General features: G+C 46.3%; 1 protein-coding gene across 1 annotated transcript; it reads left to right on the top strand.

Moving 5' to 3' along the window:
* Window positions 1–25,015, top strand: CCAR2 (cell cycle and apoptosis regulator 2). The gene is made up of 21 exons (XM_029284500.1): window positions 1–71; window positions 2,141–2,232; window positions 3,224–3,315; window positions 3,844–3,958; window positions 4,672–4,798; window positions 5,691–5,787; window positions 6,262–6,378; window positions 6,910–7,144; window positions 8,292–8,405; window positions 10,080–10,243; window positions 14,631–14,805; window positions 16,333–16,596; window positions 18,488–18,718; window positions 19,141–19,166; window positions 19,356–19,591; window positions 19,913–19,992; window positions 20,837–20,983; window positions 21,092–21,203; window positions 21,992–22,177; window positions 23,538–23,743; window positions 24,240–25,015. Exons 1-21 carry the CDS (start codon window positions 5–7, stop codon window positions 24,294–24,296), a joined length of 2,940 nt encoding a protein of 979 aa, XP_029140333.1. The 5' UTR covers window positions 1–4; the 3' UTR covers window positions 24,297–25,015.
* Window positions 25,016–25,929: the final 914 nt, after the last annotated feature.

Genomic DNA, 25,929 nt, shown 5'->3' with positions numbered 1-25,929 from the left:
CAGAATGGCACAGTTCAAGCGCCAGAAGCCCCTGCGAACCAGCAGCCTTCAGGGAGCCCGATCCTTTTCAGGTTGGTCTGATTCAGGAATAATAATAATAATAATAATAATAATAATAATAATAATAATAGTAGTAGTAATGTAATACCATCAAACATCCACATCTGCCTAATGTAATACCATCAAACATCCACATCTGCCTATCCCAGGTCCTGGATTAAGGACTCGATAGGTAGACAAAATGCCAAATCCAGTCTGAACATCTGGCTGACTGTGCGATGATCCATAATAATAATAATAATAAAGTTGGAAGGGACCTTGGAGGTCATCAAGTCCAACCCCCTGCTCAGGCAGGTAACCCTACACCATTTCGGACAAATATTCGGAGCCAAAAGAAGCACCTTTCCCCCCCCCCCACCTGCGGGGCAGCATTTTTTTCATCATTTCCTAGTCGCTGATCAACATTCTTCTTTTTTTTTTCCCCCCCCTATTTAAGCACTTAACGCTTTATTGGCTTTTTAAGCTGCCGTTGTAAGTTCTGCCAAGCTGCTGTGCAACATTCTAGAAGTTGCCTTCTTTTTAAAGAGTGTCCGGTGCTTTTTCTTTCTTTTAGTTTGCAACCAGTAGTAAAGCAGGGTGAGCAACCTTTTGATGTCTTTTTAGTGGAGGCCAGAATTGTGCAAAGTGGGTGAAGTGGACTTTCCGTCCCACTTCCTTGGGGTTTGGATTGGAGTTTTAGAAGCGTCCTTTTAAGTCTGTTTTAGTGGTGTGAATTTATACAGTGTTTCTCATATCGAAGTAACAAAACATAACTCCAGCAGTTTTTGGGAACTGTGATTAAGAGGTGACATGGAGCTAAAAGAAACAGGAATTCGAGACACTCGTTGTCCAAAGCACTTCTTTTACTGCTGCCCTTCAGATGTGAATCTCGAGTCTTACGATTCCCAAATGAGGCAATATATTGGAAAGAGTGGTTTAAAGTATGCTTTTTATTTTTATTTATTGGATTAGTCCACCTTTATTATTTTTACAAATGCAGGTAGTTCTTGCCTTAGGACCACAGTGACCCCGAAATTTCTGTTGCTAAGCAAGACAGTTGTTAAGTGAGCTTTGCTCCATTTTAGGATATTTTATGCCACCGTTGTTAAATCACTGCAGTTGTTAAGTGAATTTGACTTTCCCCATTGACTTCACTTGTTGGAAGCCAACGATCCTGGGACAGTGAAACTGTCATAAATACATGCCAGTTGCAAGCACCTGAATTTTGATCACATGACCTTGGGGATGCTGCAAAGATTGGAAATGTAAAAACTGATCAGTGCCATTGCTAACTTAGAATGGTCATTAATGAATGGTTGTAAGTTGAGGCTGTAACTCAAGCTGGTGAAAATATCCAACACACCTTCCTCCTTCTATTTTTCCCACAACAACAACCCTCTGAAATGAGTTGGGCTGAGAGAGAGCCAGTGGCCTAAGGTCACCCTGCTGGCTTTCATGGCTAAGATGGGACTTGAACTCATGATCTTTTGCTTTTTAGCCTGATGTTTTAACTACTAGACCAGGGGTAGGCAACCTTGGCTCTTGTATGACTGGTGGACTTCAACTCCCAGAATTCCTGAGCCAGCCACGCTGAGGGGAAAGGGAGAGGTTTCCAAGCTGAGCCATGCTGGCGCAGGAATTCTGGGAGTTGAAGTCCACCAGTCATAAAAGAGCCAAGGTTGCCTACCCCTGTCCTAGACTATGCTGGCTATCATTTGGGAGCCAAACTCCTACGAATGAGACAATACATTGTGAGGAGTAGTCTAACATATGTTTGCTAAACTGCACTATGAGCACGGACTCATTTCACGTGACTGCAACTACCAATGTGGAGTCAGTGATTACTACATAGAGTTGGATCTGTGGTCAGATCTAATAATGCGATATTTGAAAGTTATGTAGGCTGATCTCTGTATCCAGGCTTCTATTACTTCACTGGGAAAGAAACATAACAAGGATGAAGTTGTAGTTGTATCGAAAAGAATGTGGCTAGAATAGTTACAGAGTACTATTTATTGGTAAATAAAATGTATCCATTGCCTCCTAATGCTTCATTTCAACCGGATTCGAATGATGTTGACACCTGGTCCTTTTTTCCTAGGAACACAGCCGGCCTCTCTCCTGGGGCCTGCGCCGGGCCTATTAAATCCTCCTATTTCAGCGGATATCATTCAAGCAGCACGTCATCTTCAGGTAGAGAATTAATTGGTTTTCTCTTATGGGTTTCTTAGTTGCCTGGGGGTGATATTCCTCTGTTCTTTCCTTCTCTTGATATGGGACAATTTGGGACTTTCACGTCAACCAAGGGATTTTATAAACTACTCAAGTTGCAAAGTGATTCCGATCACTTCTGATATTGTGCCGAGAACTCTCTATTTTGGAAACAGGACAGCAATTCCTGTTCTCTCTTAGGCTGAATCTCAGCTAGAGGTGAGGTGAAAACCCACTGGAAATCACCATAGCTCCTCTGATATTTCAGGCACGTGGCTTTAATGCCTTCTGGCTTTGATAAAAGTGGAACCACAGGTGATGCAGGAGGATTTTAGCTTTAGGGGGAAGCTGCAGCAACAGCAAAGGTGAAACGGCACAAATATATGAACTGAACTCTTCATTTTGTGTGTTTTATTTCTTTCACAAGACTCATTGTGCAGATCTTCATGCACATTGTTGGAGAAGGTGCAGGTTTACGCTTGACCTGCTTAATTTTCTTCAAGTGTGACAGAAAAAGGAAGTTAGAAGTTGGGTTATTCAAGCCTAAAAGGAACAGTTGTACGTCTCAGTAGTGACTTAGCATTTAATTGTCCATAGCATTTAGATCCAGTGTTAAAGAGCAGATGCAGAGTGCATTAAGTAGAGATCATTATTTATTATTTATTTACTTTATTATTTAAATTTATATACCGCCCTATCTCCCTTACGGGACTCAGGGCGGTGAACAGGCAATAATAAAAATCACAATAAATATTGAATAAAAAGCCTGTTCAAATATTGAACATAGCAAGTGGGTAAAATAGCCCGCTGGATGGTTCAGAGTTCCAAAGAATGGCAAAGAAAGTGAACTAGGCTCATACAAAGGGAACATCTGCAGCGTTAATGAATGTACTTGTTGACTGCGGACAGTATGGTCATTATCAGATGAGAGTCATTTGAGCAAAGTAATTACAGTCATTTTTCTTGCTTTTAGGGAGGAGAGAAGCAGCGCGTTTTTACCGGCATTGTCACCAGCCTTCACGATTATTTTGGCGTGGTGGATGATGAAGTTTTTTTCCAGTTAAGGTGAGTAGAGGGTTGCTGAGCTGCAGCAGGGACTGAAGTGGGCAGTAAATGGCTGCTTGAGGACAGTGTACCTTTTGCCTCTTTTCAACCTTTTGCGTGACTTGGAGGAGCAGTAAAGGGGATGCTTCTCAGGTTTGTAAATCAGCCAAACCTGGCTGCTTATAGCTGCTGCTTCTGCTGTTGGAAGGCAGCAGAATTTGTATAAGCATTAAGGTTGTATATAATCTGTTACACTACAGATTGTTATATATATCCTGCTAGAAAAATGGCAGTCATGCTTGGAAAAAAGGTTTTTAGCTAAGCTAAAAGCTTGCAAAGCTTTAGGATATTGAAATGTGATTTTTTTCCCACTTCCTTGTGTGTTTGTGAAGGAAGCATGCCTAATACAGGACTAGTGCCAGTTGGAGAAGGCAAATCAAATCAATACTGAAGTCTAAGCAGTTTCTTATGAAGTAGTACTGTGAAGCTGCTCAGAGACTGTGCCAACAGAAGTAATGAATTTCCCCTGCCGTCTTTTCTTTCTTTAAGCGTTGTTAAAGGCCGGATTCCACAGATTGGTGAGAAAGTGCTGGTGAAAGCTGTTTACAACCCCAGTCAGTCCGTGCCCTGGAATGCTTTGAAGGTCCAGACATTGTCAAATCAGGTAGCAGCCAGTTTTGCTCTCCACGTGGATAAAGTGATTCATGCTTGATACTTGGGCTTTGATTTCTATATCTATTACATGGTGCATCACACACCTTTATTTAGCATTTTGCTGTGACTGGTGGCAAAGCAGTGGAAGATATCATCAATATGGCAGAGAAATCAGATGGGAGGGGGGATGTTATTGTGGGTAAGACAGGGTATTTTAATAAGCCCATCTGTCAGCTGCCACCTTACATTTGCTTGTGCTTGGCTGCCATGAATTGGGAATGAAGGGGGGGGGGATGCTTGGGAAAATGAAAGTAAAGGCTATGCCTTCTTGAGATGCTGCCTCAAGGTCACCCAACTCGAAGGAGGAGGGGGCTCATACCAAACTGTGTTTGGACCATCTGTTATGAAAGCAACTTGCCTGAACCTGATTGGTTACACCAGGGTGGGCAATGAGAGACAAGAGAGGGGAAAGTAGAAGTTAAGGAGTTTGGCGCACGATTCTCAATTCTGGCTATGCAAATTCTGCAATACACCTGGGATCTCTAGTACACCTTTCTCAACAAGTGGAGCCAAGGATCGTTTCCGTTTAGAGCTTTTAAGTTGGGGCAAGTCCAACACTATCTTTTTATTTATGAAATTTGTTCTCTCGTGGTTTAGACGTTTTTCAGTAAGGGAAGTTACTTTTGTTATGAATCCCTCATTGATGTATTTTTTTTCCCCCAGCCTCTTCTGAAGCCCCCCACTCCTCTGCTCCATGTAGCTTCTTTGGGACAGAAGCAAGGCATTTTGGGAGCTCAGCCTCAGCTGCTCTTCCAGCCACACAGGATCCCACCTCTCTTTCCCCAGAAACGTAAGTGTCACTTCATGTTGTTGCTAGCGAGACAGGATCGGATGGGGAAGAAATCTGATCGCAGGTGGAGCGTTACATGTTAAAATCTTGAACCTGAGACTCATTACACTCTGAGGAAGCTAGAGGGACAAACTCTTTTGGAATCCAGAGGGAAATAGATTTTCCCTATTCGTTTTGATTTATGGAAGGGAATAATGTAAACAGCTTTTCTAGACCACGAGAGAAGTCTGTAATCCTGGTAAATCATCTAGTTCAGTGGTTCTCAACCTTTTTAATGCTGCGACCCCAACCGGTCGTAAGTCGAGGACTAAACCGGTCGTAAGTCGAGGACTAAACCAATCATAAGTCGAGGACTAAACCGGTCGTAAGTCGAGGACTACCCAACCGGTCGTAAGTCGAGGACTTTCCCTGCCCGGGAGCGCCGCGCATGCGTGGTTCCGCCCCCTGCGCCGGCCGAGGCGTAGCTGGCAAGCGGCAGAGATGGAGCAGGCCGACCACCAGCTGGCCCAGCCCAAGGGAGGTAAGGCACCCGCCGGAAAAGGGGGAAAAAATGGCGGACAAAAAAAATGGCGGACAGCCTTGGCGACCCCCGTGAAATGGTCGATCGACCCCAAATGGGGTCCCGACCCACAGGTTGAGAACCACTGTATTAGATGGGGCTGTGGTGGTATTTGGGCGTCATAATTGCAAAAAAGAAATTGAATGGCATTTTGGAAAGTGTGTGATTTTGCCATCCTGGTTTCTCATCGTGAGGTGGATAAACTTACATGCATCCAGGTGCATGTAACCTGGAACCACCTATAGCTGATCTGGAGTGATGTAAGGTCTAGTTCAAGAAGCAAAGGAGTTGTCCTTGGAGGAAAAATCAAGGCTGAATATTTTCCTTTTCCAGCAATGAGCCTCTTCCAGACATCTCCATCACTCCACTTGGGCCACCTTGGGAGATACGCTGGTCGAGGTCCGAAAGGCAGGCAGGAGTCAGGCAGATGGTAAGAATCGCAATGGATCATTTTGTGTTGCCACAGCATTCTTCCAGTCTCACCAACATATCAAACACAATGCCCTCCTATAATTAACAGTCATAAATCACATTCTCCAATTAGTTTGAAATGCAGGCTTCCCCTCCTTTACTCCAACCCGGCCATTCCTTATCATCTCTTATTTCAAAAGTCCTGAAGTCACACGCTATTACAATATTGTTATGTCTAACTAACTCCCATCACATTCCTCCCCCCACCCAGTATCATGTAATTCTAAGAGTAAAGCATAAGGAAAAAAAAGGCTGCATCTCCATAGGTTGTCAAAGCAAGAACATCCGATGTTAGCAGCGTTGACACTAGTTGGCTATCCACAGTATCGCTCTCTTCCGAGGTTGTGTTTGCCGAGAACCAAACTGGAAAAACTTAGGATTTCAGTGCAGCGTGTAACTTTGGCTGATGCGACTACGTTGTTCTCCCTTTTAGGGATGACTTTGACTCCAAGAAGAGAAAGCAGAAGGGTAACGAGCCCTGGGGGGTGAAGAAGCCTCGTCACGAGCCACCCCAGTACCGAGTCCAGTTGGCTTGCTATACTGTGAACAGGTAAGAGCAAACAGGAGTCGTGGGATTTGCCATAAAGGTGAGATAGGAAGATATGGCTGCTTTTTGTGACTCATATGAGGACAAGGGTCTACCCCAGACACCCTTCCCCCAATATCTCCATGGCTAGACAGGAAGGGCCCGCAACTCCCACAATCCTCAGGGTCAAACCTTTGGAGGAGCTAAACTGGGGAAAGTTCAACGTTGGTCAAGATGAGAGCAATGCGTTATTTCACTATTAGGCCTTGAGGTCAAGTTTTTTTGAAGATAGGTAACAAAGTAGATGTCTGGTTTGGCCTCTTATAAAAGAGAGGAATGGTGTTGTTGTTGGGGAGATGCTTGTTAACTGCTTGGGCACTGTTTGGTTTAGATACGGAGAGCAAATACTTAAAGCTTAGCCGATGTTGACTTCAGTGTGTTGATTTAGTGCTCTGCTCAAATGAATGAGCAAACTCAACCTTCCACCTGCTCTGAATAAGACACACGAAGGAGTGTCGACGTCCTATAAAAGGGGGATCTTTTGTGTCTCGCCAGCCCCTTCTGCGATGCCATGGAAATCTTGAGGCGCTACTGCAGCATCCAGCTGCCCAAAGAATTCTATGACGTCCGCCTCTGCTGGTTGGACACCTTCCCTCTGAGCCAGCCATTGACTCTGAAGCATCCTAGTCGTATCCAAGTGACCGGTCCTGCTGAAGAATCGTCTCAGACTGAAGAGGATACAAGGCAGGAGGCTGAGCCGGAGGACGCAAATCCTGCATTCAGTGCCAAGGTGAAACAGTTTGGATCCTGTTCTGTTCAACCGCAGGGAGTTAACAGCTGACAGAGAGGAAGGGCAAATGGCGGCAGTGAGCTGAGCTGAGCTGAACTCTGCAGGGGTGTTGGGCAGACATTAGAAGCACGTAAAATCACTGTCGTTTCTCTTAATGCTCGGTACCCTCTTCTCAACAAATTCCGTGGTATAAATTTATCCTGTGGTTGAATTTGTTGGGTGATCAAGGCCCCTACGATAGTGGTTCTTCATTTTATTTGTTTACATCCATTTAAAATCAATCCCTTTCTGTTTAGTCTTTTTTTAAAAATATTCAAAGTACAGTAGTGAGGAAATAAATGGGTAGGTGCTTTATATGTTGTTTGCAAACAATTCTGCCAGATTCCTTTTAGGGAGCACCAATAAAATGCGGCGTGTACAGAAGCCTGCATTAGTAAAATCTTGCCTATTTTATTAAGTTGATTATAAGACATGTCTTTCCTTCCTTCCTTCCTTCCTTCCTTCCTTCCTTCCTTCCTTCCTTCCTTCCTTCCTTCCTTCCTTCCTTCCTCTCTTTCCTTCCTCTTTCTTTCTTTCTTTCTTTCCTTCCTTCCTTCCTTCCTTCCTTCCTTCCTTCCTTCCTTCCTTCCTTCCCTTCCCTTCCCTTCCCTTCCCTTCCCTTTCCTTTCCTTTCCTTTCCTTTCTTATTTATTTTTCACATTTCTTAACCGTCCATCTCCCTCGCTCCCTTTTATCTATAAAACCACAGCTTATAGATAACAGGTGTTAAAATAAACACCAGATTGAAAGGCAGGCCTATTTTTAAAATACCTCAGAATCAAAGAATAGAATCATTCAAGGAAAACTGGTTGTATGAAAGAGTTTCATTACCTCCTTAAAACAGACCTGGAATGTGGACAATCTAACTTGGCTAGGCAGATTCATTGTCGGGTCCTAACTCTCTTGCAGATGACACAAAAACCATGTTTTTTTAAAAAAATGTCATAATTAAATCCACCATCATCCTCTGTAACTTGGGAAGCCTCTCTTGAGATCTCGGGCACCGATGTCTTCTTTCGTTTGAGGCTTTGGTAATAGATTATTGGGAATTTTCTGCCTGCATTGCAGCTGCACTCACGCTGCTCTGGAACTCCTCTCCGATGTGTAGGTTCTGCTGCTTGCTTCTCCCGGCATCGAAGAATTCTACCGCAATTGTCTGCTTTATATCGAGGAGCCCAGTGATCAGAGGGAGATCCCTGAACATCCCACAAAGCAAATTAAGGTGAGCAACGTTAGCTGGATGTAATGTAAATGAGTTGCATTTGTCTCCAAAGGCAGTGTTACCTCCAGACTTTGATTATTGATAGAGTGGGGTGTTCCTGGGAACTATAGTTGTTTGGAAGTCAAGTTTCATTCTTGTGTTGTAGGGTTCACCTTCATGTCCTTTAGTTTGGGCAGCCAAGAAGTCCTTAAGCTGACAAGTTGAAGGTCTCCTCACTAGAGGAGGACATTACTGCCCATAATTCAGTAGCTCTTAGTTCATCTGCCAAGGATTCATTCCAGATAACGTTTTCCAAAAAGCAATCGGTAGTATGGATATCAACCAGGGGACCCTTCCACTTTTGGAGTGTGACCCTAGGACAGGGATAGGCCACCTTGGCTCTTTTATGACTCGTGGACTTCAACTCCCAGAATTCCTGAGCCAGCCACGCTGAGGGGAAAGGGAGAGGTTTCCAAGCTGAGCCAAGCTGGCTCAGGAATTCTGGGAGTTTGGAGTCCACGAGTCATAAAAGAGCCAAGGTGGCCTACCCCTGCCCTAGGATATCGTACAAGTGTCTCCTTCAGTCTAAAAAAAAAAAGCAAGGATGTAGAATCATCCTGGGGTGGTCTTCCACACAGAATTGTTTTTGTTGGCCAACCTTTTTCACCGGATCCACGTTTTGCATTGGGACGGGTGGATATCTAGACCATCCTTGTGAAAAGCAGAGTCTTCTAGTCACTTCCCTGTCTCAGGGTTTATAATAATAATAAAGTTGGAAGGGACCTTGGAGGTCATCTAGTCCAACCCCCTGCTCAGGCAGGAAACCCTACACCATTTCAGACAAATGGCTGTCCAGTCTCTTCTTAAAAACTTCCAGTGTTGGAGCATTCACCGCTTCTGGAGGCAGGTCGTTCCACTGGTGAATTGTTTTAACTGTCAGGAAGTTTCTCCTTAGTTAATAATAATAATAATGATAAAGTTGGAAGGGACCTTGGAGGTCATCTAGTCCAACCCCCTGCTCAGGCAGGAAACCCTACACCATTTCAGACAAATGGCTGTCCAGTCTCTTCTTAAAAACTTCCAGTGTTGGAGCATTCACCACTTCTGGAGGCAGGTTGTTCCACTGGTTAATTGTTTTAACTGTCAGGAAGTTTCTCCTTAGTTAATAATAATAATAATGATAAAGTTGGAAGGGACCTTAGAGGTCATCGAGTCCAACCCCCTGCTCAGGCAGGAAACCCTATACCACTTCGGACAAATGGCTGTCCAGTCTCTTCTTAAAGACTTCCAGTGTTGGAGAAGGGAGGGAGGGAGGGAGGGAGGGAGGAAGGAAGGAAGGAAGGAAGGATAGAATAACAGAGTGGGAAGGGATCTTGGAGGTCATCTAGTCCAACCCCCTGCTCAGGCAGGAAACCCTAATACCATTTCAGACAAACGGCTGTCCAGTCTCTTTTTAAAAACTTCTAGTGCAGGAGCATTCACCGCTTCTGGAGGCAGGTTGTTCCACTGGTTAATTGTTCTCACTGTCAGGAAGTTTCTCCTTAGTTCTAGGTTGCTTCTCTCCTTGATCAGTTTCCACAGCGGTGTATCTCTCCAGTTCTGTCTGCAAAGCTTCCTGGGAGCCCCCTCCCCCCCCTTGAAATCTAAAGCAGAGGGCTGGTGGGTCTTTCTCCTGAAGAGTGTCTCTTTCCTCAGTTCCTGCTGGAAAAGAAGGCCGATGAGCTGGTGCTCCTGGGAGGAGAGTGGTCCCCCTCTCTGGATGGTCCTGACCCAGCTACGAGCCCCACGGTCCTGATCCGCACAGCCGTTCGTTGCGTCAAAGCCCAGATTGGCTTGGATTTGAGCACCTGCACGAAGTGGTGAGCCTTCTGCCGTCGAGCTGTCCCTTCCATCCCCATCCTCTTTTGTTGTTGTTGTTGTTGTTGTTGACATAAGAGACTGAACATTTGTGAACTGAGGATGCAGGGAGCAAATTGGGGCAACGTTATCAGCCACTCCTTGCATCTGGAGAGGGAGCTGCAGCTCACATTCTAACCTCTTTGATTAAAAGAGTATTTGATTGATTGATTAGCCCTTGGGCCATATCAAAGTGCAATCTTTGGTTAGTCTGCTACCAGACTCCTGAAGCGATGGCGCGAAAGGTGGAATCTCTGTCTGCAAGACTAAGCATTATCCTTTGAATCTCCGAGCTAGTTGAAGCAAATATAAGCCAGAATGTTGCCTGGCATCCGAATCCCAAGCCATTCCTGTGTCATCACTTCCCATGACTTTTGAGGGACGTCTAGTCTACGGATGCCGATGTGGCAATACATGTATCGGTCTTGAAAATGTTTGTTTTAATTATGTTGACTTCAAGGGGTGCATTAGAGTCATTTTACCTTCTTCTGTAGACCCAGAGGTAAGATTAAAATAGCCAGCTGGGCCCACTAGGTGGTGCATTTTGTAGCAAGTTGTGTCATTGCGTGAGACTCTACAAGAAAGGGGGATTTTTTTGAACTCTCTTCTGTGCCAAAATCTTGAGTTGGATCTGCATGACTGGACATCCCCCCCCCTCCAAGGAAGACTTTCTATTAAGTGTACTTAATTGGTAGGAGGAGGAGATTTGGGCTTGCTTTAGAGGATAATTTGTACCTCTGAGATTAGACGGTCAGATTGATGCATATTTAGATTGCCTGAAACACGTTGCATAAAATAAATAATATTTTTTTACAAGAAAATAAGATCAGCAGGAATCAATAGATGGGAGTAGAGATTTATGGGGTCTAGGAAACCTAGACATGCTCAAGCTGTAGAGCAGACTTAACTGAAATCTTTTTTTTGGGAAAGCTCCGTTGAATTATAATATTTAATTGATGCAAGGGAAGGTAGGAAAATAAACTGGGAGTAACACTATTAGTATTTAGCTAGTGTTGTTTGAGTTGTATTTTATTTGAAACTAGCTGTACCCGGCCACGCGTTGCTGTGGCTCAGTCTGGTTAAATGGAAAAGAAAGAAAAGACAAAAGCGCACATTTGTAATATGTTTAATTTCACAATGCTAGCGTGTGTTGCTTTTACGTCCAACAGATGGCGCTGTTTTTCAAAAAAAGCATGTTTTTACCTGCCACAGGTGTGACATCTATATAATAGTAGATATAAGGTACATAAAAACACGCGCGTACTCGAATGCAACGTTGTGTCAAAAATTCAAAGCAATCGGTGAAGAACTTTCGGAGATTTAAGATTTTGAACAAACAAACATTTACATTTTTATTTCTATAGATCAGTGGTTCTCAACCTGTGGGTCGGGACCCCATTTGGGGTCGATCGACCATTTCATGGGGGTCGCCAAGCAAGGCTGTCCGCCATTTTTTTGTCCGCCATTTTTTTCCCCTTTTCCGGCGGGTGCCTTACCTCCCTTGGGCTGGGCCAGCTGGTGGTCGGCCTGCTCCGTCTCTGCCGCTTGCCAGCTACACCTCGGCCGGCGCAGGGGCGGAACCACGCATGCGCGGCACTCCCGGGCAGGGAAAGTCCTCGACTTACGACCGGTTGGGTAGTCCTCGACTTACGACCAGTTTAGTCCTCGACTTACGACCGGTTTAGTCCTCGACTTACGACCGGTTTAGTCCTTGACTTATGACCGGTTGGGGTCGCGGCATTAAAAAGGTTGAGAACCACTGCTATAGATAAAAGGGCATCCTCTTTTAACATGTTGCCCAAAGGCAAAAGGTGGCCTTTGAGTTGAACAAAGTTGGCAGTTCTTTCATCGTAAGGTTGTCGTTGTCTTTCTGTGAGCTAAGAAGATCATTTTTTTGCAACTTGCCATTTATTTTTCTGGCTTGTTTCACTTCATCTTAACGTTCTCCCTTGGAGGAGCCATCCCTGGAGGAAGCACCGATGCCGAGAGAAGGCGGCTATCGGTACCAGCATGATTTGATATCCGTCTGACAGTGGCCAAGCATGAGGATTTGGGCTGGTTTTGTGTGCCTGCCTAATACTTGGGCTTTTCAGAGAAGCCCCCTTCCACTTGTTAATCCAGAACCCTGGCCTTCTGCTTTCCTGGAAGTCTTGCACATGCTTTTGTGCATGAGTGCTTAGGAGCCAGAGGAAGGCTTCCACACGATCTTCCCTTCACCCAATCGGCAACGAGGAAAAAATGCCGGAACTTGGAGTGCATTGGTGTAGTTGGAAGGAGCATGGTTTATATATAGCTCCCTTGTGCTAGATAACCATGGCAACCAAACTTATTTTGTATAAATCAGGCGCTACACGTGACTCGCTGGGGAAGCATCAGACTTGGGAGGGAAGGGATTGGGGGGGGGGCCTGTGGCGCGCGGCCACGTGTGTGGAGTTCAGCCTAGATGGGGGGGACGGTGTTGTTCCTCAGAAATCCCTGCTCTTCTCTTCTCTAGTAGAGTCTGCTGACTGAAGTTAATTCTGTCTGGGCAGAACTCCAGCCCTAAGAAAGACAACGAGGTAGAACGGACAGAAGGAACGGCCGAAGATCCCGCAGGGCGATGTTAAGGGCAGGAATTGCAGGGAGTTAATTTTTTTGTATTTTTGCACGACGTGGAGTTCTGGGGGAAGGAGGGCTTGATAGCAGATGGGTTTGGGTCTGGAGCTCTGATTGTCATTATTGTCATCTTGGCTAAATAACTAACATTTTTCTTCCTAGTCGTTGCATCTCATTGAGGTAGATGTACAGCAAAGAATTGTCCCGTTTTTACCTATAGCAGATGTATCAACCCGTGGCCCCACAGGCTGCACGTGGGCCTGGACAGTTAGTAATGTGGCCCCACAAGTTTGTATCAAAAATAAAAAAGGAAGTTTGTTACTTACGTACATTAACTCTATTATATATTTTTATATGCAGCCCAAGACGATTCTTTTTTTTGCTCAGTGCAGCCCAGGCAAGCCAAAAGGTTGGACACCCGTGCTCTAAAGCACGTCTTGCATGCATGACAAAAACGTGTGTGTAAGCAGAGACCCGAACCCAGAAATAGGTTTAAGGCACATCTGGTGGTGCCCAACCAGGTTGTGCTGCTGGTCAGTGAGACAGAGATTGCTCAAAGAGTCTGCATGGCATCACTTCACTGCCTGTAACAGTTTAGTTTAAAAATCAATGGTGACAACGGGAGTCGTTTGTTTTGATGAAGGGAGCTGGGCAAGAGGTCTATGCAGGGGGGGATATAATAACTGTCTTCCAGAACTTGAGGGGCTGTCACAGAAAAGAAGGGATTGACTTATTCTCTAGGTTACCTTAGGGCAGGAAAAAAAGTAATGGGTGGAGCTTGCTAAAGAGAGATACACCGTAGAAGTAGGGAGAAAACTTATAATAATAATAATAATAATAATAATAATAATAATAATAATAATAATAATAATAATAACAACAACAACAACAACAACAACAACAACAAACAACAAACAACAATAATAATATTATAATATAATAAAATAATAAAAGTTGGAAGGGACCTTGGAGGTCATCTAGTCCAACCCCCTGCTCAGGCAGGAAACCCTATACCATTTTGGACAAATGGCTGTCCATTTTCTTCTTAAAAACTTCCAGTGTTGGAGCATTCACCGCTTCTGGAGGCAGGTAGTTCCACTGGTTAATTGTTCTCACTGTCAGGAAGTTTCTCCTTAGTTCTAGGTTGCTTCTCTCCTTGGTTAGTTTCCATCCGTTGCTTCTTGTCCTGCCTTCAGGGGCTTTGGAGAATAGCTTGACTCCCTCTTCTTTGTGGCAGCTCCTGAGATATTGGAAGACTGCTATCATGTCCCCCCTCGTCCTTCTCTTCGTTAAACTAGACATACCCAATTCCAGCAGCCATTCCTTATATGCTTTAGCCTCCAGTCCTCTAATCATTTTTGTTGCTCTTCTCTGCACTCTTTTTAGAGTCTCAACGTCTTTTTTACATATTTTTTACATATTTTTTTAATAGAACAATATAAATGGAACAGTTTGCCTCCCAGAGTTGTGGTGCTCCATCACGGGAGGTTTTCAAAAACAGACTGCTCAGCCATTTGACCAGGCCGGTATAAGAATCTTGCCTTGGGGAGGGGGTTGGACTAGATGACCTCCAAGGTCCCTTCCAGCGATACGATTCTATTCAACCACTTATAGGCCCTTTCAGGAACACAGTTCTGCATCCAATCTGTAGTTGAACGCTGATTGAATTCCCATGGCTGGGACTGGCACATTTTGGGGGGAACAGTCTTTTTTTTTTAAAAAAAATCTGAATTCTCTGCCCTTGATGTTCCTTAGGTACCGGTTTGCTGAGTTCAGATACCTGCGTGAGGGAAATCCATCTTGCCAGGAGCAGACCGTGGTTTTCTTGCCCGATCTTTGGAGCCTGATGCCATCTCTGGAAGAGTGGGAGGCCTCGTGCAAGCAGAAAGCAGAAAAGGCCACGCCGCCTTCGGAAGAAAAAAGTGAGGCGGTAAGAGTGGATTCCGCCCGTATCTAAAGTTTAATTGGAGCAGGAAGGCATTGGGGGGGTCACTCTCTCAGATGATGGGTAGAATTGAAGTGTCGAATCCATTTCTTCCCATTTATACATGAGCTGGTTATGTTTTACATCAGGGGTAGGCAACCTTAGCTCTTTTATGACTGGTGGACTTCAACTCCCAGAATTCCCGAGCCAGCCATGCTGAGGGAAAAGGGAGAGGTTTCTAAGCTGAGCCATGCTGGCTCAGGAATTCTGGGAGTTGAAGTCCACCAGTCATGAAGGGGCCAAAGTTTCCCTCATGCTGGCTGAGGAATTCTGGGAGTTGAAGTCCACCAGTCATGAAGGGGCCAAAGTTTCCCTCATGCTGGCTCAGGAATTCTGGGAGTTGAAGTCCACCAGTCATGAAGGGGCCATAGTTNCCATGCTGGCTCAGGAATTCTGGGAGTTGAAGTCCACCAGTCATGAAGGGGCCAAAGTTTCCCTCATGCTGGCTCAGGAATTCTGGGAGTTGAAGTCCACGAGTCATGAAGGGGCCAAAGTTTCCCCCATGCTGGCTCAGGAATTCTGGGAGTTGAAGTCCACGAGTCATGAAGGGCCATAGTTCCCCCATGCTGGCTCAGGAATTCTGGGAGTTGAAGTCCACAAGTCATAAAAGAGCCAAGGTTGACTACCTCTGTTTTACATCCTGCCTCCTGAGAGTTCCATGGATGGCACGTTTTGTGACCTTAGCTTTATCCCGCCCTCCGCTAGTTTAAATGGACAGATGTGATTTGATTGTTGGCCTTGCCTTTTTAGGTTGAAATTAGGCATTCTTTTTTTTTAATTTAAACTTTTTTATTTTTCCCAACTCTCCCCCATACATATACCGCGATATTTATCACATGTTAACATACATTCTTTCTACATTCTTATATATATAAGATACTTTTAATAAAATGAAATAAATACATACACGTGACTTTTGGTGTTGCTCACCCATTTCCCCTTTCACCGTATCCACACTCCTTCTTCTCTACCTCCTCTCTCCCTTTCTTTTCTTACTTCCCTCTTCTTCCTCTCCTCTCCTCTTTCCTTCACCACTCCCCTCCCCTTTCTCCCCACTTCTCCTGGCTCTTGAGAGCATGCTTCTGTTGAACTAGATCAGGGGATTCCAAACGTGGCAGCTTTAAGACTTGTAGATTGTGGCTGGCTGGGGGAATCGGGGAGTGGAAGTCCCCAAGTCTTAATGTTGCCAACTTTGGAGACCCCTGAAATAGATTCAAGACGTACAACTTTTTTTTCGTGCCGAGGGCTTTTGAGCAGAACACCAGTAGTAGCCAGATCAGGGCCAAGAAATCAACGGGAACCAAGCGCAAAACTAATTTTGATTCAATTTGTGCTCCTCTTCCAAAAACAATAATAGCTTTCTTGCTGAATTACAGTATGGCGGCCACTTTTGGAAGGATTTTGGCTGGAGTCCTTGGGATCTCCAACTTCTATATCTCTGTTTTGCCCTCTAATGATGATGCTTCTAAACAGGTGGAAGAAACTGAACAAACCTCCGAACCAGGTCCGGAGCAAGAAATGGAGTCCTGCGAGCAGGAAATGGACTCGGCTGAACCGGTCCCGGAGCCCGCCCTGGAGACGTCGGCTTCTGAACCAGAGACCCCAACTCCTCCGCTGGAGCCAGCCATAGTTGTTTGCTCTCAGCTGGCCCTGCAAAATGGGCAGCCTAGTTGTACCAACGTCTCTCTTTACGCTTTGCTGGAGTACAGGAGGCAGCGGGAAAAGCTCTCCTTTGAGGTAGGCTTTATGTCTCTCGGATGGACCTTCCCAAGGGATGTGTGTAGCTGGCCCCCTCCTCTGGCCCAGCTCCTGCTGCTTAGATTACCCCCCCCCCCTGTAATTAGAACATTGGGTTCTGGGAGTGCCCAACGGCGTGAATTACCTAGCATTTATGATGAAGAGAGAAGAGAATATTCGTAGCTCAAGGTTGAACTGTGGGGCCTCTGAGCTTAGTTTTCTTGCAGACATTTCATTACCAAACTGACATCACCAGTGCTAAAGGATGTTACCAGTTTGGTAACGAAACATCTGCAAAAAGACAGTCAGGCACAGAGAGTGTTCTGTCCCCATCTGACACACACACCCAAACAGCCAGCCGAGGGTTAAATAACTTCTCCACACTCCACACTACAGATAAGAAACTTGGCAGCAGCTCCGTAGCTGCCTGCCAAGACTTTTACTCAGAGAACAAAAAACAATACACACAGTTTGAAATTAAGTCCACAGTAAACTACTTCGCCAGAGATTTAGCTTTGTCCGTCACAGAGGTCCAAATGGCCACCACCTCCCTTTTATAGCCTGTGGGGTGTGGTCCAGTGACTCAGCTTAATCTCTGGCACGTCTCCTTTTCTGCTGCGCACGCTTGTCGCTCCTACGCTGGTGTGGATCCAGCCGCTATCCGAAACATCTGGCTCCTGGCCAATCTCAGAAACACCTGGCTCCTGGTCAATCTCTTCTCCGTCAGGAGACACCTGAGGCATTGCCAAAGAGGAGGGTCCTGGAGAGGGAGGCCTGGCCATCTCCTCTCCTCTCCTTCATGTTCGGAGCCTTCTTCCTCCGATAAGAGGGGCTCACAAGACGGAGCCACAACAGAGATCCCCCAAGCACCCCACATTGATGGTTCCTATGATTCATAAGAACCGGCGCGAAGAGAAGCCCCCTGTGGCCGTGCGCATTTAGGTTCCCCCCCCCTCTTCTGTCCCAGCCATAAGGTGGTATCAAGAGAGCTCGGAAGAGGCAGCCCTGGGTGAATTACCAGGAGAAATAAGATGCATACAAGTAAGAGGTGGGGAAGGGGAACCTTTGGGAAGAGCAGAGGTGCAAAGTGGATTTTGTGAGGGTAGGTCCAGTATCGTGCGAGCATCGAGATGTTTATGCTTTTTAAAAATGCAAACTAAACTGAAGTAAACCTTCTGTTTAGTAGAAGTGGAAAGCCCAATGCCTGTTAAAGCCAGAGATTAGCTAACCGTGATGGGCTGGTATGCGTCACCACCTCCTTTCCCCTTAGGACTGGGCATATTCCACTGGATTGTGCCTCCCAACGTCCCAGTGCTGATGTCCCACCAGCCTGCCCAGCACCTTCTCTTCTGTTCTCTTCTGTTCTCTTCTCTTCTGTTCTGTTCTCTTCTGTTCTCTTCTGTTCTCTTCTGTTCTCTTCTCTTCTCTTCTGTTCTCTTCTCTTCTCTTCTGTTCTCTTCTCTTCTCTTCTGTTCTCTTCTGTTCTCTTCTCTTCTCTTCTGTTCTCTTCTGTTCTCTTCTCTTCTGTTCTCTTCTGTTCTCTTCTCTTCTGTTCTGTTCTCTTCTCTTCTCATTCTTCTCAGCCAGCCTCCCCTTTCAACAGATTCTGTTCGTTGAATCCACAATCTGTTAAATCAAACATACACCCTATAGCAGGGGTAGGCAACCTCGGCTCTTTTATGACTCATGGACTTCAACTCCCAGAATTCCTGAGTCAGCTATGCTGACTCAGGAATTCTGGGAGTTGAAGTCCATGAGTCATAAAAGAGCCGAGGTTGCCTACCCCTGCCCTATAGGCATAGGAACGCTAACGTTTCCCTAGTTTGTGATCCCAAGATCTGTCCGACCTTCTGGATCCCTGATCTCTCTTGCTCCTCCTTCCCCCCCTGAGGTGGCAGTGGTGGCAGAGACTTTCCAGGAGATGCTTCAGCGTGATTTTGGCTACAAGCTTTATAAAGCCCTGCTGGCCCTGCCAGAAAAGGAGGAGCCGCCAGAGGCCAAGAATCCCGAGGCGGAAAAAGGGATCAAATCTGAAAAGGAGGCGGAGAACGAACTGAAGGAGGAACCTCAGGAGAAACCCGGAGCAGAAGATACACCAGAGAGTAACCAGAAGGAAGTTCAAGTAAGTCTACACAACTCTCCGGACCTCAGGATAATTGGGTGGCCCCTCCACGTTTGGCCACTTACATCCCCTCACGTTTTCTTTGGCTGCACGGTTTGCATTTTCTTCCGATTGTGGAGGATAATGGGGCTTTTTTTGTTTTTTTGGGTAAGGCATAGATACTGTTCTTTTTTTTTAAATTTAAATTTTTCCTTTTTCCACTGTCCAACAAAAATAAAACTGAGAAAATACATTTTTTTCCCTTAACAAAACTGTGTTCTACATCTCCTACATATTATTTGCAATTTATTTACCTCAGTAATCATGTCTTTTTCTTTCTTTGTTCTAGCCAATCATAACATTTGTTCCATATTTCATAAAATTCTGTTGCCTCCTTGTCTTTTAATTCTAGCGTTAAGTTTATTCATTTCCGCGCATTCAAGAATTTTGTATATAACCGTATCGGTTTGTAGGTATGTTTTCACCCTTCCAGCACTGAGCGTATACTATACGGGCTGCTGTCAATATATGTATAATGATGTGTTGGAGTTGCTTTTTGATCTTTAAATTTATGATACCCAGAAGAAATAGTCCAGGTTTGAATTCAGTTTGCACCTTGGTTATCTCCTGTATCCGGTTCCCTATCCGTTCCCAATAGCTCTTTGCTTTGGGGCACAGCCATCACACTGTTCATGTCCTTTTCATTCGTGCAGAGAGAAGGGGCCGGGGAGGCTGAGAAGAAGCCCCTGAATCAAGATGGGGCCAATTCGACCAAGGAAGAGAAGGTCAGCGGGAACGTCAAAGCAGAAGCCAAGGATTCCACCAATGACCTCTGTGAGCTGAGCATGGAAGATGACCTCTTGCTCCTAAGAGAGGATGAAGAGGAGGATTTTGGTAAGCAGTCTGGGAAATGTAGTACAGTTTGAGTTAATCTTACCTCTGTGGTGGGGACACATGTTACCTGCAGAGAGTTGCCCTTATCACTAACCTTAGTTGTAGATGAGATGGAAATCCATTGGCTCTTCTCTGTTGGGGAAATCGGGACTGCCCCGTTCCTCTCCGTGGCCTTGGATCCGCGTTCAGCTGCCTCAGCGCTGTCTCCAGACAGGCAGCCACTGAAAGGCACTTGCTGCCCGCTCAGAGACCTTCCTCTTGTTAAATACACTGAAGGGATCCAGTCAGCTTCTGAAGCAGGTCCTGTTGCCTTACCCACAGGTGTCAAGCTGGAAGATGCTGAAGTGAGATCTGTCGCATCCAACCAGTCAGAAATTGAGATTTCCTCCCTCCCTGAAATGGTTAGTGGCCAGCTCTTCTTCAACGTTTGGTGACGCCTGAGTTTTCTTAACGGGTGTATCGTGGTTTAATCAGCTGTCTTGGGAAGACTGGGGTATAAACCATAGTATGTTTTTTTTTCTGGGGATCTTGCTGACTTTGTAACCTACCTATTCCGGTGCTGACTTTGGAAGCGTTGTTTGAGACTTAATTAGTTAGCGTGTTGATCTGATTCATAGCGTGTTAAGCCGTAGCTTCGGTTTCTTCTCTTCTCTCTTCTCTTCTCTTCTCTTCTCTTCCATTTTTTCTTCCTCTCCTCTCCTCTCCTCTCTCCTCTTTCCTTCTTATTTTATCTCTTCTCTTCCATTTTTTCCTCCTCTCCTCTCCTCTCCTCTCCTCTCCTTTCCTCTCCTCTTTCCTTCTCTTCTCTTCTCTTCTCTTCTCTTCTCTTCTCTTCTCTTCCCCTCCCCTTCTTAGCAAATGATTTTAGAAATCCTAACTTAAGGTTATTTGTGACTTTTTTTAGAAGGCCAGAACAGGATGTTTCCTGTGTTCTAAGAAAGGCCATCATCTGAAGTTCTGAGGTTCCAGCTAGCATCCAATATATATACATAGTGCATTCCCCAATGTCATTATAGGATGCCCCAGTAACGTGACTGAACCCTGATAGTGGCTGCTGTTGGTGAATCATTCTACAGCTTACCTCAGCAGTGTGATCTGTGATAAACATGTATTGGGCACCTGTCTTGATGTTGCCACTGGTGGCTTGGGAACCTTTAGTCTACAAAGTTGGCATCTCTGGACCAGTGAAATGGAGCACGGAGTGAGACTGTCCCCCCTCTCCTCCTTTTTATATACCACGCTTAGCCTAGAGAGCTGGACCCAAGTACTGTGCTGCCCTTGGATGCCCTCCTTGCCTTCGTTTACTTTGACTTGAATTTCTGTGGCTACCTGCATAGGAAGGATGTGGACAAGATCCTCCTCACACTGGGGCTTCATCTCTGCAAAGAGCAGGTGAGCATCTGCTGGGCTCTGCCCTTAGGACTGCCCTTAGGGCGCGGGGATTGGTCGGGGGGGCTTTTCCCACGGCCACTCCTAAGGGGGTGTCTCATCTGCTGGTAGGTGAAGCGCTTGGTGAACAGGGTGGTGACACAGTTTGTGTGCCGTTATCGCAGCCTGCACTACAGCCGGCAGGAAGGGACGGAGGCAGGCCTTGAAGAGGAAGAGCTGTCAGGTAAGTTACAGGCATGGGGTGGGGAAGGAACTGTGATGCATCGTGGATGTCGTGCTAACATAGCTTGCCTTCTAAGGCTTGTTCCAGTGCAATAATGGAGGGCTTTTATTGAGCATTCTGTGTGCAAGGAGGTCTGGATTGAGGGGAGGGGGGTTCCTAACACTTTTGTCTCCTCCCAAGAAAATACAGGTAGTCATTGACTTACCACTATTCGTTTAGTGATGGTTCAAAAGTTACAACGGCACTGAAAAAAAAGTGACTTTTGACCGTTTCTCACACAAACGGCCGTGCTGCGTCTCCACGGTCACGTGATCAAAATGTGGACGTTTGGCCAACTGGCCTATGTGATGGTGGCACTGTCCCAGGGTCATTTGATTTACCTTTTGGACCGTCGGACAAGCAAAATCAGTGGGGGAGCCGGAGCCACTGAACAACTGGGGCAAGAAAAGTTATAAATTTGGGGGAAAGATCATTAGCAACTACCTTGCTTAGCAACAAAGCCTTCGGGCTCGGTTGTGGTTGTAAGTGGAGGACTACCGGTATTCCAGGTATGTGAGGATCTCCTTCACAGTATCTCCTCCCACTGAGATGCAGCTCACTTCTGGAAAGCAGAGTTCTTTTGCCAAGATGGGTCAAGTTGCCGAGAAAGAGAATAAAGCTTCAGGCTTGCAGTGGAAATGGCAGCAACGGATCCATGTGTTGTGGTTTTTTTTGCGGGTTTTTCTCCCCGTTCCCAGAATCAAGGCGTTCCCTTGTCAAGTAGGATAAATACTACTTTGTTCTTGCAGGCAACCTCAATCTCTTGCGCTCGTCGGCTTCTTTTACCAAATCTACCCGAGAGACTCAGTCTACCAATTTGATTTCCTACAATGGGGCTGTCCTTAATGTCAGCAAACTACTGGAAAAGGCAGAGCAGACAGAAAACAGCCGGCTTTACCTGGAAAATAAAATCCATACTCTGGAGCTAAAATTGGGTGAGTGCTGGGCGCAGTCAGCTGGATCGATTTAATTCATATACAGCCAGTCGTCACGATTCCTGGCAGTTCACCTCGATTACCATCTGTACCAGCGAGGAACTGCTTTGGTCGATAAGCTGTATATCCTGGGTTACCAAATTTGGGCTGCTAATATCTGGGTGACCACCAAATGGCAGCAGAGAGGCATTTTAAAACATTTGCTGCCATCCTGCGGTCACGTGGAATTTTCCAGTCTAATTCCGTAACTCTTGTTTATGTACGAAAGCAGGGTCCGAGTCCAAACTGTTGTATTTATTGGGGCGTACTCTTGATTGCATGCAAGGAGTACCAGACATTAAGTAATCGAAACCTGATTTGATGGTAGAATTGAGCGGCTTCTGCGCAAGAACTGAATTGCCATTGTAGGCAGCGAAGGTGGGATGAAAAATAGTGGAACTCTTTTTAGGGGAACTGAGACGGATTCAAGACGAGCGGTTTATGCTTCTGCCGGCATGAACATCTAGAAAAATGGAGATTTATTTATTTGTTTATAGAGTTTTTATGTAGTCGCTGACTTGCTCATAGCAACTCTAGGCGGCTTGCAAAGAGATGGAAGCATACAGAGGGTGGCAGACAACGGAGAGGTCCGTGTATTTGAAATGTTCTCCAGGGGGTTCCGAAAATGTATCTGTAGAATTGTGAAAGGCAAAGGTTCCTGCCCTGGAATCTGCCCCCTGTAGATTCCATAATTGCCATAATTACAGAGTACCGTAATTGGTCCTTATATAAATACCGTATATACTCGAGTATAAGCCGAGTTTTTCAGCCCATTTTTGGGGCTGAAAAATGCCCCCCTCGGCTTATACTCGAGTCAGCGGCGGCGGGGGCGGCGNGGCGGCTCGCCGCTCGCTCCCCCCCCGGCGCTGCGCTCCGCCTGCTTGCCCAGCTCATTGCTGCTGCGGACGCCGCCGCCAGGCAAGCAGGCGCAGCGCAGCGCCAGGGGAGGGGGAGTAAGCGGCGAGCCGTAGCCAAGCGCGAGGGGGAATGCCAGAAGCCTCGCGTGAAGGGGGAGGCCTGGCGACGCTGCGCCCTGCCGGGCGCTCACTGACAGGGCCGGGGGGGCCGAGGCGGCCAGGGAGGAACAGTCAAAATGCCCCCTCGGCTTATGCGCGGGTCACCAATTTTTCCCAGTTCTCTGTGGGAAAATCGGTCCCTCGGCTTATACTCGGGTCGACTTATACTCGAGTATATACGGTAGGTTTTCCTTCAATGAGATATTGCCAATTTCGACTCTCCCTTGTTTTGACTGGGAGCTTACACTTCTCTTATCTCTTGTTACTTTTGCCTGGAGAATAATTTCAATCTATTGCACTTACAGAAGAGACGCAGCTCCGCTTCTCATCAACGGAGGCTTCCAACAAAGCTTTGACAGTGGAAGTGCAGGAATTACAGAAGCGCCTTACGGAGATGGAGGAGCAATCTAAAGTGTCCGAAAAGCAAAAATCCCATTTTCAAAGGCTGCTACAGGAGAATAAGAAGCGCCTGGTTCCTTTGCATCTGGAAATCCAGAAGATAATTGAGAAGGTAGGTTGACAATTGAACCAGTGGGGCTTTTTAAAGTAAATCCGGAGCGTCGATCTTCAAGCAATGATGGCTTGATAGATCTAGAACTGGACATCTGCTCAGAGAGCTAAACCAGAAACTCCTAGGCCAGGGGTAGGCAACCTTGGCTCTTTTATGACTTGTGGACTTCAACTCCCAGAATTCCTGAGCCAGCCTGGCTCAGCTTGGAAACTCTTCCTTTCCTCTCAGCATGGCTGGCTCAGGATTTCTGGGAGTTGAAGTCCACAAGTCATAAAAGAGCCAAGGTTGCCTACCCCTGGTCTATACAATTCAGGACCAATGGTTGTCCAATCTCTTCTTGAAGACCTCCAAGGATGGAACGCCCCCAGCTTCTGGAGGCAGGCCATTGCACCGATTAACTGTCAGGAATAGGCCAATCAGGCTGTCAGGTTGCAGATCATTAACAAACTTTTGTCATAAACGTTCTCTCTTCCTATTTTCCCTTTGTCTCCTTCAGACCAATAACTGCTTAGAGAAAAAGGAAGCTACGTCACCCTCCGTTTCCAGCAACTGATACTCCCTTAGTGAAGAAAACCATCTTGGCAGGGAAGATCTGTACACCTTGGTTTGATATTTTGGGGCGGTGAGTTAAGCGGTTGGGGGTTAATAAGCCTTTGGAACTGTCCACCTTTTTTTTGCCAACTCTGTGGAAAGGCTGCTGTTGGTTTCCATCCTCGACCACCTTTCCCCCCAGGCTTGGGGGGGAAAAGGGCCACTAGTCCCGCATGACTAGGCGCCCCAGTTCATCTGCTGGAACCACCCTTCTTGTTTCAAGGAATACCCCTTAGGTAGGCATTTTTCACGGTCTAGTGTGCGAGCGGAGAAGCTCCAGGGTAGGTAATTTTGGGCTGTTGGCCAACAGCAAGTTAGTTCCCTACGGAGAGCCGTGCAGGGACGGACGGTTTCAGAAGACCAGGCATCGCTAGCCTCTTTGTGCTGCTGCATGGAGACGTTTTTAAGCCCCCCTCCACTCCCTCTCCCCTCTGCCTCTAGCTTGAGGGGGTGGCCTTCTGCCTGTCTCGGGTGGGCCGGGCGGTGCCTTGGGGAAGACGGCAACGGCCTCCATGCCATCAGCAGGCTTTTCGCCCGTTGCCCCAGGCCAGCAGCTCCTGCCTCTGGTTTTCCTGGATTGTGCGTTAAGGGTAGCTTGCGAGTTCTGTTCCGGGGCTGTGGCTTGGAGTGTGAAAACCGTACATACTCGGTCCAGCATTTTAGCCATTTTAAGGGGGGGAAAAACCAAAACTCTGCAAGGCCTTCACAATCATCAACCCCCCCTCCCCACCCAGTCATTTTACTTGCTACACGGAGCTCCGGGACCCAATGGGGGGGTTTTGATCGCTAGCCTTCAGGCAAAAGTGAAATTCCCGTTCAGCGGATCTTGAGTTTTGAGGATCTGGAATTGGGGCAGCGGGGAGGGCCTGCAGATCCTTTGGACTTCCATTGCGAAGACATAGCACACAGCCGGGCCCGTCGGGATCCCCGGGATAGACTTTAGCAGAAGAATAGCCGGTGGGCCTACGCAAAGCAGTGGCCGGGCTTAGGCCTTCCTCCAGTAGGCATTTGCTACGTTTGCCCTGGCCACCTGCTCCCCCCACCTCAGGTGGTCTTGTCACTTCTGAATGTGTTGCTTTTAGTCTGTAAATGTGGTACCAACTTGTATTTAACTGGCCAAGTTACTTTTATAAAAGTCTCTTCCTCACTTGGACATTGTGCTTTGCCTCTTCTTCCTTTTTTTGAGCCCAGATGCAGCCTTCAGACTTTAATTCCACACACACACACAGCTGGCCTGCTGTTGCTCAAGGGGTTGCTTGGTTTGATTTAGGGAAGCAGCCCCCAAAAGCACAATTATTTGAAAAACGTGCCCAAGGTACTTTGCTTTACAAGTATGGAGAAAGAAAAACCCAACACAAAGCCTTTGGGGCCGTTTCGTGATCACATTTACGAGAGTGGTTGAGTTTGACCGTAATTAATAAAATGTGGCTGGTGCCTCCACTCTTAAAATGTATGCAATGTGACCTAAATGGAGAATGTCCAGTTATTTCTAGCTGCTTTCAAACAGCTTTGCAAAATTAGGCAGTGTCCCATTCATCAGTCATCAGTCATGGGTGCAGCTCTGCTCTCATACACAAGAAGGACAGAGTCAAACA

Source organism: Protobothrops mucrosquamatus, unplaced genomic scaffold (assembly GCF_001527695.2).
Source record: "Protobothrops mucrosquamatus isolate PMUCROS unplaced genomic scaffold, P.Mucros_1.0 scaffold659, whole genome shotgun sequence".
NCBI lineage: Eukaryota > Metazoa > Chordata > Lepidosauria > Squamata > Viperidae > Protobothrops > Protobothrops mucrosquamatus.
The sequence above is the reverse complement of the archived record's forward strand: the minus strand, read 5'-3'. Positions and strand labels throughout refer to the sequence as shown.